Source organism: Diadema setosum, chromosome 4, assembly GCF_964275005.1.
Source record: "Diadema setosum chromosome 4, eeDiaSeto1, whole genome shotgun sequence".
NCBI lineage: Eukaryota > Metazoa > Echinodermata > Echinoidea > Diadematoida > Diadematidae > Diadema > Diadema setosum.
The window spans coordinates 32,294,339-32,312,226 of NC_092688.1; the positions used below are offsets into that span (position 1 = coordinate 32,294,339).

The window sequence follows — 17,888 nt, forward strand, 5'->3', positions numbered from 1 at the left end:
GGTGCAAGTCTCAAACTTACTAACAGATGGGAAGGCCCATTCAGAGTCATCACTCGACTCTCTGACGTGACTTACCGAATTCAACTCACTCCCAGAAGCAAACCAAAGATAGTACATTTCGACCGTCTCAAACCCTACACAGGGGAAGAACTAGCTCCATGGCAAGAGACGCCATCAGATACCCACTTGATTGAAGGGGTAACTTCAGACCATTCAAGTGATGACGACAATGACGAAATTCTGAGTAACTTATCTTCCGAACAAATTGACTTGACATCCTTCCAAATACAGCAATCCAGACGCTATCCTTTAAGGGCTAGGCGACCCCCTATTTGTACTAGCCCTTCCCCCACCCCAACACCCAGGGACTTCACCAGGCATCGCCAAACCCGCCTGGTCCTCCCCCACCAGCAACCCCGGGAACTCCCCTCCTCCCCTACCCCCACCCTGATTTCGCCGATTAAAAAGATCCTAGTCGGGCACTTCAAACCCGACCCCGGTTGCTGCTCCAATGAACTAGGCCAGCCGGCCTACCTGCTGAAGTGGCAAAGGAGCCGCTTCTACTTTCACCAGTCTCGAAGCCTGACGTCGACTTCACCCCGTCAACCCTAAAGCCCCAGACCCCGAAGGATTGACGCTCCGTGTTTCCCGTCGGATCCCTCTTCTCTCCGCATCCTGCCGCGCCTGTGGATCTCTGCACGTCCAGTGTTCTTATTATACGATATATATATCTCTGAAGGGTGCATGGATCGTTCTACCGTATCTGTCTTCACCTTTAATCTTTCCTTTCACTGTTATCACTTCCTTCTCTTCTCTTTCTTACCCTCTCTCTGTTTTTCTTGTATCCTCCAGTGCATGCTTATTCTCATGTGATGTGTATATATTGAATCTATCTCTGAAGGATAGATGTTTCTACCGTATCTTTCTCTCTCCTTCTTTCCTTTCTCTCTCTTCTCCTCTTTCTGTCTCTGTTTTCTTCTATCCTTCAGTGCATGTGAATCATTTGTAACGCCACTGAAATTGATGTTCTGTGTTTTAAATGTTTAAGATTATTAAACATTTCTTCGAGGAAACCAAAACTTGTTCTCCAAGAAGTCTCGCCGAAATGTGAATAGAATGGCTAATTTGGTACGTATTAGCCGTTGCTTCCTGAAGTATCTTGACGCACATTTTCACTTGTGATTTACGGATATGGATATTTGGTATGTATTGACTGTTTTTGGAGTGTGTGTATATAGTTTTTGGTCTTTGGTGTGACTCGAAAGGAGTTTATGTTTGGATGGGTGTATGTAGGACCCACATTCACATATTCAGGAAGCAACGGCTGGTGTCTATCAAATGTATGTGTTATAGATCAAAGTTGGGACTTTGATGATTGTATTTTATATTTTGGAAATAAATGAAGTATCCGAGATTTTCCACTTCGTTAATTGTCTCCTCGAAGAAATTTGCTACTTTATAAGCATGAATAGGTAAGTTCTGTGAATTTTAAACTTATAAATGCGAGGACTCATTTCAGAGGGAGGAGGGCTGTGTAGCGAGCCAACCTCGTTACGAACAGCCATTTAGTTTGTAGTCGAAGTTTACGACCTTAACTGTTGATTCCTGACTTGATTACTTGACCTATATATATATATAATTGTTTTGGTTGGATACGTGTTATAAGTCTAGGAACGGTTAATGCACATCGCATTGCAGCAACTTCTTACATTCTATAAGACATTGAAGAATGTAGGGAATACCCGTTTGTTATGAACTGACGGCCAGGAATATTTTGATAATATAAGGATTAAGTATATATATAGCGAATATTTGAGTGGTAACTTACTTCATGTTGACAGAAATATGAAGGAATATGGAGTTTGAATACGATATCTTGTCCTGTACGAAGGATCCAAAACACTGCCGGTAGATGCGCGTACCGCGTAGTGTTCATTCAGGATTACAGACCTTCCCTCGTTCATTATCTTTAATATTTCGGCTGTTTATTTTGATTCATTTAAAAAAATTCCCTAAATTCTTAATCTTTCAGAAAAGTAAGGTGGAAATACTAATACACGAATTAGCCTATGGTGATAGAAATGAATTTTATTACTCCTCGGAAGCTAACTTGCAAAATGATATAAGTTTGCATGCGAGCTTTGGCTTCGCATCGCTGTTATGACGTAGCCACGTCAGCGTGTGATTTGGATCCTTCGTGTGTGAAAATTACTGTTATTTTGTCGATTCTGGTCAATACTAGAGGAATTTGGTTCGTTATATGTATCTGGTCATTTGGTAAATAACTCATAATTTATTGGAACACGGAACCCATACTATGGAAAGTGATATTTGTCGAGATAATAAGATATTTGCGACGTTTAACTAGCACAAAATCTACGGAGTGTACACGTTCAGCGCTTAGCGCATACCGTAGCTACCTCCGCGTAGTGATTCCCTCGACGTCCGTATAACTATAAACTTTCTTCCTTCCCTCCCCCTATATGTAGAGGAGACTCTTGGAGTTCTACTCCAAGTAACGAGCTACTCTGCTCACTCCTCAACACACTAGTATAACTTAAACTTTCTTCTTTCCCTTCCCCTATATGTAGAGGAGACTCTTGGAGTTCTACTCCAGGTATCGAGCATCTGCTCACTCCTCAACATACCAACTACAACCTTTCCTCCCCCCCCCCCCCTTATGTCCCCATGTAAAATTTCAACTTATGTTTGGGATCTTTTGGCAAATTCAAATTCTACTAGAGTATAAGAGACATGCTTTGTATTACTTTCAGGAGATCTTAGGGATTCTGGCGAGTCATTAACTAAGTCGGAACAAAGGAACTTAGGCACATGTACAGATCAAATATAGAGGATTCTATATTAGAATATACGAAGTGGTTTGTATAGGCATGCATGAATAACTTGAAGATAGTTTTAATTACTTCAGGCGTTTAGTCTCATATATGTGAATGAGTATGTAACAGTGGCGATCTAGTTGGAACTTTGTAAAAGGAATATCAAACTTTGATTTTTGTTTTTGTTGAACCTGAAATCTGAGTATTTCAACCTTGTGTCTTTCTTTGTTTCTGTGTACGACTCACTTGACTTAGTTTTTTTTTTCACACACCACACAACCCCACGATACACAACATACACTTCTACTACACACACACACACAAACACACACTGCACATATATTCCTCCCCTTGTATATTCCATCTTCCCTCCACGGTCATATACTTTGACCTAAGAACTCATCCCCACCGAGACTATTAGTTTCCGAAAGGTCGATTAAGTCTATATATATGTTTTTACCGCTCGGACATTTGGGCTTAAAAGAAAACTGTACTGACATTTTCTAATTGTCTGATAATTCTAATCTACATTTTTTGATGCCTACTACTGGAAAGAGAGGATTGTAAAACCCAGGATAAGTCTGTAATGATTTTTTGAAAAAAAATGAAAACGAGCAAGCCATGGAACGATCCACACAATTTGGCCTACGTCACAGGTGCTCCTGGTGCACAACTCCGACATTAGCAAGACGAACTACATAATGCCAATTTACTGATGAAATCTCACACGAAGTACTGCAAAAGCTCTTATTTAGTATAATTACAATATGGAGCTATAATAAACATGTTAAACAATATCTATTAATCTTTAAAAGCAATCTCTTCAACAGCTTTTTATTTAGATAAAACTTGTGGGGAAATTCCAGGTATGCAAAATGAAATTGGCATCGTTATCCGAACGTGCTGCCCATAGAAGACTGTGTGTAAGTAACGTTACGCATTGGTGATCATGCTCGAGCGATGATTCGCCAGTTCAAACTATCTAACGTAGATGAGGGCTGAGTGAATCTAAATCCAAATGTAGATAGACTCTCTTCAACGGCACGCACGATTTACACTTAGTGAGATGAAAACGGTACCCAGTAGGACCTACACATGGACTCTGAAATACTAGAACTAGGACTAGGACTACTGAGCAGTCAAGGAGTAGGTTCTACCTGGCAGTCCAAGTTTTGATGAGTAGGCCCTACACTCACTCACCGTCGACATTGCAGCTGTAGGCCCTATGTGCACAGCGCTAATAAGGCACAGCGTAACGTTACATACCCCTGCTGCCAGAACTTGAAGAAAGTCCAGACGAAAGTCCAGACTCCAGATCTAGATCTGGACCCTTGTCCTGCAGGCACTGTTGTTCCTGTGCTGGATTTTTCAGGTAAGGAATCTGCTTTATGGATTTCCGATGCTTTGTAGTCGAGATAAATCTCATAGTGGTGTTATTTACACCAAGGACTAATGTTAGATCTAACAGTTTGTTTCAGTAGGCCTACGTACTAGGACCAATATCTCGGAAGAGTGGCGTGACCACGTAGATTTTAACACAGTGTCGCCGCTTCGCAATCCCAGCGCTGGTGTAGGTATAGTGCTAGCGTACTTCCGTATCCATGTAGATATCTCAAAATTTACCTTGCCAAATGGCACTGGCACCAAACTCACAGGAAATACTTTATGATTCATATCCAACAGCTCACGTTAATTGGAAACAAATCACATGCCGGGAAGCGTAAGTGTAGATGTCGACTTTCCTGTCGGCGTCGCTAAAAATAATCTGCTCTACGACTAACACGAGTGATTGCGGCCAGGCCCTACCTACCTGCTGCGCACGCACAGACTGAAGTTAGCCATTTAATATCATGAGACAAATCTTTCAAGTAATCGGGGGCAATAAATAAATTTACAAATTATTTGTGGTAAGTTGAATGAAAAATGTAGTTCCTATATGTGACCGTGCACCTCAAAACAAACATAAAGTCGCACACACTGATTTTACGTGAGGACTGATAATAAGTGAAATGGGTCAACCTAGCCGAACTTGACTTTTTCATATTTTCTGAAAGAGCGGGTCTTCTTTTACATCATGCTAAAATTTGATATCATAAAACGGGCAGGAAAGTGTGTTTTTTGAGCAGTTTATCTCGAACATTTTTGGTAGAATAGTGTGATTAGGTGTGTCTTTAGAATCCCTTTTTCATTTCTGAAAAACCTTGTCCACACTCTTCACTTTCAACTCTAATAACTTTTGAAAGGATAATTCTACTGCTTTGAAAGTTTCCATTATTTATGGACAGAATGTGTTAATGAGGCATGTTTAATTTCAGTTTAATCTGATAATCCCTTCATTGTTGTTACTCATGGTGGTTTACTTCCTGTTTTTTGTCCCATTCATCGCACAGCCAGCACGGTTTGGTAAAGATTAAGCGCTTGAATAGACACTGTACTTCAGAGCCTCTTTTCTCAGTTCACACTTTTCCTGAGTTTGTGCTTTCTTTCCAATATTTAGATAGGTTAGGAGAAACCATTTGATTAGAATTATACATCATTTTAAAGCTTAAAGTCTGCTCTTTCAGAATATGGTCTTAACTAAAAATTCATGTCTGGCGACTTTTTGTTTGTTTTGAGGTGCAGGGTCACATATCACACAAGTCGCAAAAATCATTACACTTTTGAGTTTAGTTCTCGCGTAAATTCCCCGTTCGCACAGTACTAGTCGGCTAACTTCAGTTCTAGATTGTGCATCTTGCGTTCGCCAAGATCTCTCGCGATGAGTGAGGTTTTTTTTTTTTTTTTTTTTGAGTGACGACTTGAAAGTCGACGTCAATATTGATATTTCTCGATTACTGATTTCGTTCAAATATAAGAGAATACTTTAAAATATGCTACGAAGTATATCCTGTAATTTTGGTGCGATTTGGTTTAGTGAAATTTGAGATATCTACATGGATAGAACAGTACACAGGCGCCGCCTGCTAGTTAGGCCTAAGCGTCGTCTGCTACTCGATACGAATTAACGCACGCGTATATGCGAGCACTTGTAATCAGTAATAGTAAGAGCACCTGTGACATCATAACATCCGGGCTCGTCAGCTCATTAGCATAATTCTCACCTAAAAAGTTCAATTTTTAACATTAAATTACGGACTTAATCGTTATGAAATTTTGATTCTGTTTACACCGCTGGGTCTTTTAGAATTAAAAGAACAACATATAAAAAAAACAAAAAACCGGTAAAATGCCCTTTTAACACCTCGCCCACGGAGTTGATCAATCTTTCTGGAAAAACACATCTCCACCGCTAATAACTCTCGGTCTTATATATTTTTCTGTGGTGGCGACAGTGCGCTCTCGACGAACAACAAACAACAATTAAGAAGGGCGCCACACAACAACAACCAGCCCAAGCCCGCCACAGTAAGTTAGAGAATAGAAAGAGTCTAGATTATAACATTGGAAAATATATAATAATATACCATTTATGGGTCAAGTTTAAAAAAAGAATTCCTATTTAACGTTTAACGTTAGGCCCTATAGGCTAAGGACAAGTTAATTAAACTAACGTTATAGAGTATATCGCCTTTTAGGAATCCGTCTAACAAGATGTCTAACAGTTACATTCTAATTAATGTAGAGAGTTAACGATGGCTAACATTTCTAGATCTATAAACGTCAGATAGAAATCAAATAGGCCTATAGTTGTCTGTGGCCTAAAGTTAGAATCTGGAGTATAATACCCTGCCACCCAGCTACACTTGTAACGTTAGTTGTACTGATGCGGCAAAAGGTGCAGACGATATCCTCGGCCCTATAAGAAAATGCGCCAAAAAATGACATCAGAAATTCAGCAAAAACTTGACCGGTCGACCTGCATCTCATATTAGCCACAAGTCAAAGCAAGTGCTCAACACTAACTAGCTCTTAAGTCAAGACTCAGTCGCCAAACCATCAAATCTCCAATCCGGTAAGTGCGCATTATTTCTTGCACTATACTTATGATATAATCACAACTTACCTAAAGACCAGACCGTAACGATCGTTGACACGTACGTAAGCTCCTAACATTAGGGCTAGAGTATGTTTGCTATCAAGTTAATCAATGAAATATCCACACTCGTCTCGCACACATCACAGCTAGCTAGCTAGCTAACTTAGGCGCAGCATGCCTGCGATGCAAGCGCTTCCGCCCGCTAGCGCGGCGCGGAGTGTATATGAGGAGCGCGGGTCGTCAACGTCGTCAGTGCACAACTGGGGGTTGTGATGTGTGTGTGTGTGTGTGTGGTTTGTGTGTGTGTTTCTTTGGGGGTGTATGGTACATAATAATCTAGAATATAGAATAATCAATTGATACACTGAATCCCACTATACTTTCATTTTTTTCTTTCATTTCTTTCACTTTTCTTTATTTTTGGTAAGCCTAAATTATTAGCATGAACTCACAATACTGTACGACCCTATTGTGCTCTACGCTTTGAACATTAATGCAAACTGCTTAAATGCGCTGACAAAGCTGTTTCAGTATTTACAACATAAAAAAAAATAAAAAACGTGTGACAGGTATATTATGACGAATAAGATGACAGACTTTATATGCAGGTCTAACATATTAGTAATGTCCAGCACGAATGTGATTAAAATGTCATCAGAATTTAATCATGACTACTGTAGGCCTAGGCCCTATAAGCATTACTTAGAGTAGGCCTATAAAGACAAAGTTAAGCCATTAAATCTTTATCGTTGGATAATCAGTATTTGAGGAAGTCAGATCCCTTGCAACAAAACTCAGTGGCGTAATTGTTATCTCCTAAATAGTAAGATATGAGATAATAGAATTTCATGATCGGCCTACAGGTAGTACCCGACTTCTTTATCGTACATTATGATCGCCTAATACAATAGTCTATGCCCCAAAACGTCATAATAGTAAGTGAATAACTGCAATTGTATCTCTACAATGAGCCTTTTTTATGCTGCGTATACATGGACAGGTACCTCACGTGCTGCCTTGAATATGTTACTTTGAACATTATTTGTTGCAAATATACAGGCCTATATAAACACATGAATAAGTTCACATTATGAAAAATCCAAGTCTACTAACTGCAACTACAGAATATAATTGTTACTTCGCTTCGAGCATGAGTTAGATACCTAAGCAAGTATATAGAAGTTTGTTACAGGAGTGTCAAATTTTATACTCGCCATATCATGCTTTTGTTATTCACCACTTCCCTATCGAACACTAAGCAGATGGCTACTCCCACTCTAAAAGCCAGAACAAAGTGGAATGAGCATCTCATCTGCACGGTTATCGACACTTACCTGGGCATGCATGACCAATATAAACAGATGAGGCGAGCTGGTAGGGTGAAGGAATTCCATGACGTAGTCTGCAAACAACTTAGCCTACCGACAGGCTCAACAGAGAACTTAATGAAAAACCTGGGAAGAGAGTTCAGAGATAAGGTGCGCAAGGAGAAAAGGTCTGGGGTCGAGACAACATCCCCAAAACTCAGAGGCAGTCCTGACATCTACCTTAAATATGAGGAGTACATCGCACTGTTTTTTCCGGCGGGTGGACAGGTTAGTATAGATTGTAACCTCTTTATGCCTACAGGCCTACGTATGAAATATAAGCAATATTTGTCTGTTGGAAACGGTAGGGCGTTATCACAATTTTGGAGAATTTAATGACCGATATAAAGTAGTACATAGTGAATTCCTCTGCAGCATATTACAGGAACCAGACGTTAATTTTTAAATTTTTAAATTTTTACTGAAAAAAAAAAGGAATTCCAATCATAATTCAAAAATGTGCCAGATATTTGGGAAATTTGTTTTAAATTAGCAAAGATCTAGACAAGTCAGTTTTTTTTTTTTAATTTAACACATTTGTCTTATTTCCTATTACCCTCGAATTTTATTATGCGATAGCGCCCTTGTGCCAGTATTTGGCATAGTTTGTAACAGAACGATATGAATTTAATAAAAAACAAGAGTTTTCTGGTAAGATTCAGTGGTATCTTTTTGTATTCTATCACGAATATACAGCTGAAATATTGATTGCCTAGTGAGAAGTGGCAAACTCATTTATGTAACTTTAGTTATTCTTTAATAACACTAAATCTACACGGTCAGTCTCATGTTTACAAGATTTAACTGAATTTAATAAATACAACATTCTTTATTTTCTTATACAATAGTGTGTACCAGCATTCAATATTTTCATGCTTCGTCTATCCATCCTTCTGAAACACCAGATATAGCCATATATCAACTACATGTATAATAATAATAATAATAATAATAATAATAATAATAATAATGATAGTGAATATATATATAATTATATATGATATCAGACTCTTCAATTATATGGAAGATAATTTCATTTAGGCTTATAATGGGCCTAATAAAGTGTGATATAATTTTCCACGACATTAAATATCCTATGCACAATACATTCATAAACATACAAGCTTGAAACCTGTAGATAACATCAACAAAACTGAAGAATATCCGCGAGAATAATATAGTGTTGTATTGTTCAACAGGAATCCTCATACATCAATGTTTTTATTTCGTTCGCACTCAATGTGGTTAAAATATTTGTCAACTTTAAGAAAGAACAACACACATGGATATTACAAGCCTCTCGTGCACAACACAGTTATAGCAACAAGCAACAGAATAACATCTCCGAATTCCCTCCATGACAGATCAAGCCTAAGGCCGTCGTTACGGAAGGGGGCATGGACCGTAAGGGAGATGCAGATCACGAAGAGCCCGCACCAAAAAGACGACGACAGGACAATGAGGCTCAGCTCATCAGTCTCATCCGAGACTTGGTAAAAGTCCAAAGTGAAATGGGACAAGAACTTCGAGCGATTCGCTCGATTTTGTCCCTTCATATGGGAATCGAGGTCCAAATGGAGGCTGAACCATCTGAGAACGCCCGAGTTCATTCAAGAATAATTGAAGCCACTGAAATTCTTTACTTTTATGCATTACAATACGTCATGTACTACTTTATAATTTTACTTGATCGCGGATTGCAGTTAACATATCTACCAAATTCTCTCTCTCCTTTTTTCATTGCTTCTGTCTTGTCATGTACTGTAAGTCCATTGAATGCAATAAATCTATATCCGGTCAGAAATCATTCTTATTATTATACACAAGAATTGAAACACTATTACTGTTTTGTTTATTTTGCGTCTTTTTTTTCTGGTATGGATGATCAATAAATGTGCAAGGCTTGAAAATTCAAGTTTATAACGGCAGTTCTGTTTATGATTGTATTCTGAATTACCACATTATGCAAATAACATACATTGCTTCACATTATGATAATGATAATAATCTCCTATGTGGTCATGAGACAAACATATTGATTCACACTCTTGGAAATACACATATATGTTCTTGAACAGTTGTATATGGTAAGTACGCATGAAGACATCGAAGCCAAAAACACATCTAAACATAATTTGTGAATCTGTTGTGTAGCACTGCCATCGCTACTAAGCATTTCGCTGGGAAGACGATGCCACCCTTCGCAGCTAGCCTATTTTCCTTCAACTGACTCATTCGCCAACGGCGTTGTGTTGCTCCTATTGTCCGTTCAACTACTTGTCGCAGCTTGGTTGCATCGGTGTTAAACCTCAGTTCTGCGTCGCCCAGATCATGACCCACAGCTGTGTGAATCACTGCACGGTGCAAACCTCTATACGCCGGGTCACCTAGGACAACGATGTCTTCTGGTAGTCTGTCCAGAAAGTTCATGAAGGATAGACTCCATTCTGTTGCTGTCTTGTCATGTGTACTTCCTGGTAAGCCTTTACGATAAAAGAACAGTAATTAGAAAAAAAAAATGTAATGAGCAACACGAATTATTCTAAATATTGCGATCATTCAAATAAAAAGAAATAAATCAAAGGAAACTGCAATGCATTTTACTGAATTGAGTGAATTTGTTTACTGTAGTGTAGAACACACGCATATGCCCTATCTAGTCAAGTTTGCAAAAATTAGGAAAAAAAAAACATTCAGTTTGTTACGAAGTTACAAATACGGCTACTGTTAATACAATTTCGCAAAAGAACACGTAATTCATTTTTGTGTATATTAGGGGAGAATGAGGTATGATTATACTCCTAAAGAAGTGGCACGTCTTTTTTTTTACAAAAAAACAAAACAAAACAAAACTTGAAGGTCTGTATGAAGGATACGAGAAAGTATGATATAATGTTGCTAAAATGGTGGACAAAATTACCTGTATATTTAAGTTTATGAAAATACATTTTTGGAGTATTCAGATTTCATCGCTGCCCTCTTGTGCCATAATCATAGTAGAATTATAGTGAAAAATACAGCGAGTGCGTAAACGTTACCATCGTTAAAACTTGTGTCCCTTCTATGTAAGAATTTCGTATAATCGCAACCATTTTTATTTTTTATGTTCTTTTGAACGCAAAGCGTTATAACGAGAAATGATGTAAAAAGAAAGGATTATAATTGACTAAAATAGACGTTTACGCTTTATCAATTTATTCACTCTATACGAAAATAACGTGTATAGGATAATCTATTTGATCTAATATACATTTATTATGAGCCTAAAGTTGAGCTTAGATTATGAAATCATGTACACTTTAAATCTGTAATATCTCCATGATAATTATGGAAACAATAATTCTTTTTAAGAAATATTGACTAGTGGCGGATCCGCAGGGGCGCATCGGACAAGCGCCTCCTCTTTAGATTTTTTTTTTTTTTAATGAAAAGAAATTAAAAAAAAACAAACAAACTTGCGCCTCCCCTGGATCCGCCCATGTTGACGTTATACATATGATACGCTATGGGAATATACTTTGACATTTTTTTTTTTTACAACATGTATAGTAACTTTGAAGATGCTTTCATGATCAAGATCACTTCAAGGGTGAAAGAGGTAGAGAAACGAACCCGAAATCACCTGTCGAACTATTCCGTGTTTGTCTATGATGTACTGTGTATTGAGGCTGTCACATGACTTGCCATGACGTCCACATAAATAGGCATCACCTGCGTGGTCTGGCCTCTGTATTCTGGCAATGTATCCATCAATGTACAGCACGACACGTTTGACCTACCATATGAAGAGAAAAGATAATAATGAAAGCTAACAATGATGAGATTGCAAAGGTAACATGTCATACATTCGTCATACATCAACATGAATTTACATCACAGCTGTTTCATGATGGATAAGACTGACAGGCAGTAAAATAAAATCACTTGTCACTGCTGACAGCATTCAACTTGTTCAGGTATCGGCTGCCTTATCTCATTACGGCGGCCACCTCAGAAGTCGAGTGATTATCGGGTGACGTGAGAGAAATTGATTACGCCGTGTGGCTTAAATTACTATAGGAATATGGTATCCGTCATAACATTGCGGATAGACGCACTAGCGAGCAGAGGCTCGCAAAATGATCATGAGAGAGTTTGCCCACACGATATAAATGGTCGAGGAGAAAACGAAACAGCGGAGGGGATGACCAAGATAGAGCGTAGAGGGAGAGAGTGGGAAAGGCAGGGAGATCAGAGCGGAGAGAGGGAGAGAGAGAGAGAGATTGTGGAGATGAGAAACACAGAGAAAAGTTGACCTGATTACACACACACACACACACACACACACACACACACAAATAAATGAAAGAAGAAATCAAGCGGTCTCCTGGCGCAGCATGTATGGCCTTGTTGGTAGATTACTGGAGGGATTGTTGGAGAATGATTTAGTATTCGTTGAGATGAGAATTCACCTTTAAACTTTTTGTGAGATACTTCGAAACGACTTTATGAAAGAGCATACAAGCAGCCCGACTATACTCTTATTTTGGGAATTTCTAGGGGTCAAAGCAGCTAGCTGTAGATAATTATATTTTGTAACGCTTCTATTTGAAAGAAATGTTTAAACACCCCCTATCTAAAAATATATATATATATATATATATATATATATATATATACATACTATTTTTCTTTTTAACTTTGAGACTCATGAAATGTAGGGCTAATGCTTTCCCGAATTATCGGGAACGCACATGCAATACGGATGGCCACCTGGTGTGTGTTCGTGTGTAATGGGTGTGTGTGTGTTGGAGGGGGGGGGGGGAATCATACCTGCCCATCTGGAAGTGTTAATCGAGTTGACAGCTCTTCGTATTCAGTCTCTCGCGGAAGGCTTATGTACTGCGAAGCAGTTTCGAAGACAAAATTGCAGGCTTGCCGGGTGTGCAGAAAGGCGGTTGAAGTCGCCATCCCACCTGCTCTTCCCACTTGTCTGTAATACCCCCCTCCTGCGATGTGGTCCAAAAAGGTGCAGATGAGTTGCTCCGATTTGGGTATGCCGCGAGGTCCCGCTCCTCTCCACTCGTTTAATTCCATCCCAAGCTGTTCTACTTCATGAGAATTCAACATCAAATAGCTTGTTGTTGAATCACCAGTGTGCGCTGGCATCCGCACTTTGTTCTGCCGGCGGCGATGTAGCAAAAACATCACGAAAATGCTTATTCATCGATCTATTCCGGCCATAAGATATCACAAGTCAGGGCTTCGCTGACCTCTAATACGCTTATTGACATGGAAACGCTAACACTAGCACCGAACTTGAAATTACGAAAATGTTAATCCCTAAGGGCTAGTGTTAGTCAATGGGGAAAAAGCACGTTAATCGCTAACACTCACGGCGGAGCTCGGTTCAGCAGACGACATCCAGCACCGAGCCCAGCACCAGCAACCGGAAATACGTCATAATTTTGAGGTCAACTCCCAACACCGACGTGATTTCAAGTTCGGTTTTAGCGCCGGTGCTAGTGCTGAGATAACACTAGCACTAACGCTAGCACCGAACTTGAAATCACCCACTGTCTAAGAAAAAAAATATTTTTGTAACAGCGGTATTTTTAAACATTCTTTGAGTGATGGATCAAATTTTCCCTAAAAAAGATAACTGAGGACATGAGGATTTGATTCTTGGTTCATAGTGTGGATGGTACTCATTTGTGATATTACTGCTATTAAATTACAGTTCTCATGCCATTTTCTTGGAGAACAGGAGAAAGATACAAAACATTTTCAATGTGGTGTCCATGTAACATCGGTATTTACAATAAATCTCATTCTTATCCAAGAAAATTATATGGGATTTTCAAGCAAATCCTATATGGAATATAATTATTATAGTATGGCTAGAAGTAACTATAAATGTCAGTCATTTTCATTAATTTGATGTTTAATTTTAGACCTATGTGTCAAATTTTGGGTCCCAAGTTTTTGAACAAACCCATATGTCTGTTGACTGCCAGAACTACAAACAATTGCATTTTGGGCGAAAGTATTCAGCCAAGATGGCACCAATTGGCATGACCACTGTCACATTATTTTGCTTCAAAGGGAGTACAGAATGTTCCCTATACACATTCTGGAGCCCATATCACAAAGACATTTGCAACTGCAAGTATTGTGAGTTGAAAAAAAAAAAAATTAAAGCTACTACAGCAGCTAGCAACCAGAATTTTCATGGGTGAATATTGAAAAAGTACATGCTGCAGTGTAAGTTCAACATCATAGAATCTACTTGAACTAACATTTGTGCAATGCGGCATAACTCAACTCTAGTATTTGCAGGATGGGCAAAAATGGAACAAAACAGAAGGCGGTAGCATAATCTTTGCATCCCAACAAGCAAGTGCACAGGGAAAGAAGTCTGGCACTTGAAACGGCAGCAGTGGAGAGCGCAGTGCTTGTTTCGTCTGGAGACTGCGGGAAGGGATTCTTCTGCATTTTTGACATTGTTTTGACAATTAAACGCAAAATTGTGGAATATTCCTCAAGTAAGAGCCGTACAACTTTTCATGCATGGTATATGGACCCATCAACCATACTGCATGTGTAGCTGTCCAACACATCAACACTGTACATTGAAACTGACACCCCTCCATGCTCTGCGTAAAGAATAAAAATGCATGCTCATACTGGTCAATCATTGCCACTGATTCAACGTTCAATTCATCATCAGGACACTTCCAGGTGTGTACAAACACGTAGACACTTACTGTTACAGTGTTATCTAATTATGGTTACGGTTAGACATGAATTACCTGAATTAGTACCTGAATTATCTGAATTCATGTCTGACCGTAACCGTACTTGGGTAATTACATAACACTGTAGTATTAATTTACCAATCAGGGCAAGTACGCGTCAATGGTATACAGAGAATCATTATGGCAAATAAAATCTACCACCAATCGTCTTGAGAAAGTTCATCTAGGGATTCTATACCTAGATAGACTAGACTTTATTTACCTACAACTCTACTACTAGAGGGGATTCTATAAACGTTACTTTTTTTTTTTTGAAGCTAGAGTCGGACGTCAAATATCAACAAGACCTTTATATCTAATTATGGAATTATGAGTTCAAATAAACCAAAAGTTTGACTTTTTTCATTTTCACTATACCGTTACTACTACAACTTTACAAGTCCTAACGTTAAATGGAACCCCGCCTACTTAACAACGATCTACAAACCTAGAGTAGCCCCTTCCGTCAAAGGCCTGACCCTTTCCCCCATAGGGGGCCATACGATATGGGACTGCCTGCATGTACGGGATATCGCGGGCGCGAGAGAGTACGGCATCCCGTACGCAAGAAAGGTTCTGCAGCTGGGTATGTCACGTTCTGTACTTGTTACAATAGAAAATAAATACGATGATAGTAATCATTGCATATCTAATGGCCAAATATATCAGCCTCACAATAAAACAAAACTGGTGTGTAATGAGTGCTTTGAGCGAAGGTAAATAGTATTCAGCTGGAAGACATGACGATTCTCGACAAAAGCATCAACCTTTCATGACTTTTTACCGTATGATTTGCCCAATCCTGTCGTCAGAGAAAAAAAATAAGAATGGAAGGAACAGTTGCCAAGCTAACACACGTGTTCTAAAGAACAGACTACCATACTTAAATTTAAAACATATCACAAAATCTTAACAAAAAATTGGTGTTGAAAATACAGAAATTAACTTAGGGCATTTTTTAAAGACCTAAGCTATCAATCATTTAAAGACAATTGGGTTTGATGCCTACCTCCTTGACGGCCTGCCAGAGCTTTTGAATATGTATGTGATAAGTTGTGAATATTCATACTGTCTCTCAATTCCTATTTTTCATTGGTCGTCAGGAAGAAAGGGGTGGGAAATTTTGAAAAATGAATATTACCATCGAACGTCATGTAAACAGACATTTTCTCCTGACGCAATGCGCATGCGTGGCTACACGTAAATTGCGCGTGTGTGAGTACGTGAGCAGCTGCTAAGTATGTGCTATCTAGCTCACCTGCACGTGTCCGCCCTCACTAGCAAGGCTCTAGTTACAGTTTTAGACTAATATAACCCCCCCCCAAAAAAAAAAAAAAAAAAAACAATCAACCTTCAGCTAGCTCAGACGACGAATAGCCTTACGACGAGTGATCAAAGTCATAAGATGGAGAACAGATGCCGTCGTGGGCGAAGAAGAACGGAATGTAGTACTTGCAATTCTAACGACGTTACCACCCCTCATAAAGACAAAGTTAGAGTTAGAACCTCTAGACCAGTTGGCACTAACATTAGCGGCATCGGCAGTAGGCCTACCACCAAGACTACCAAGTCAAGACTTCGAGCTCGTCGGTGGAATCCCAACACACCATTCGATATTGAGGTGGGTAATCATTTGGGATTATATCTACTAAAATTTACAGTTTACATTTTATAAGCCCGTCCGTCTTCAATACTCTGCTAAACTCACCTTTATTTTTAATTGTAGAGTCTGTCACAAACCAGTAGAACCTATAACGTTAGACAGGTCTATAGAACTCTAAGACGTTGTCGTTGGTTACACTAATATTGGCATCAATTGCTAACTAATGGTGAAGTCTGTACCTTGTAATGTAAAGAAATATGTTTGACGCTGATACCTATCTGGCTAAAATTATACATTTGTCTGCTATTTTTTCTAACAAATCTCGTTCATTACAACAGTGTCAGTGATCCGTATCTTAACTTTAACATTACGGCACTTTATTGCAATGATGCTTTTAAAAAAAAAAACACGATATTTAACGATATTTATGGATTAATTAAGATATCGAAACACTGACTGTTCATTACAGCTTTCAAATTTGCTGCTCTACTACAATACCTCCCCCCCCCCCCCTTCGGAATTTGTTTGCTACCTTTGAGTGACATGGGGTGCGTTTATCATCTCTTATTTCATATTTCCATCAATTTGCAATAAAAAAAAGAAAGCTTATCAACCTATCGGACATCTGAGCAGGGCAACTATTTTACTTTATTGCCCGATTGTGACGGTCATCAATATTCTCCATGAAATATCACTCCCCCAGAAAGGTCAATGGGAAAATGTGTGTAGATCTAAAGTAATTTTTAGAGCCGACAACCAGGGGGTGTTAAGTGTTCCACTAAGACTAAGTTCACTAAGTTCAACTTAAGAACGACTTAAGCACGACTGTTGATCCTTTCTTGTGCTACAAAAATTAAAATGTCAAATTACTGGGTATCTCATTTAGCACAAGAAAGGATCACCAGTCGTGCTTAAGTCGAACTTAAGTCTTAGTGAAACACCCCTCAGGTCGCTGACCTAGATTTTTAACGCGCACAATTACGACATCGCACACTCTCCATAATTATCTGCTGCGCACACTTTGTTACCAAAACAGGGTGCTCAGAAGCAAATATATACTCTCTAAAAAAAATCGAGTGAAAATTTTCACTCTAAAAATAGTGAATACAAAAAAGAGTGAATTTCGAGTGAAATTGGAGTGAATTTTGAGTGAAAATGCTCATTTTCACTCATTTTGGAGTGACGTCAGGGATCACTCCAAAATCTTCGAGTGATCCCTGACGTCACTCCAAAATGAGTGAAAATGAGCATTTTCACTCGAAATTCACTCTTTTTTGTATTCACCATTTTTAGAGTGAAAATTTTCACTCGATTTTTTTTAGAGAGTAT

General features: G+C 38.9%; 1 protein-coding gene across 3 annotated transcripts in view; it reads right to left on the minus strand.

The window, feature by feature from the left end:
* Positions 1-17,888, minus strand: part of LOC140227147 (putative nuclease HARBI1) — a 117,888-nt gene that overhangs the window by 51,803 nt on the left and 48,197 nt on the right. Inside the window, exons 1-3 of one of the 3 annotated variants that reach the window (XM_072307579.1) lie at positions 12,993-13,263; positions 11,793-11,955; positions 9,264-10,663 (exon numbers count right to left, since the gene is read on the minus strand). The exons of 1 other annotated variant lie outside the window; for it this stretch is intronic. In XM_072307579.1, the coding sequence (XP_072163680.1) occupies positions 10,305-10,663; positions 11,793-11,955; positions 12,993-13,256 (786 nt within the window). In that variant the 5' untranslated portion in view covers positions 13,257-13,263 and the 3' untranslated portion in view covers positions 9,264-10,304. Of the gene's footprint in view, positions 1-9,263; positions 10,664-11,792; positions 11,956-12,992; positions 13,264-17,888 lie in introns of those variants that run through there. One more of the 3 variants, XR_011901019.1, reaches the window with a different exon arrangement.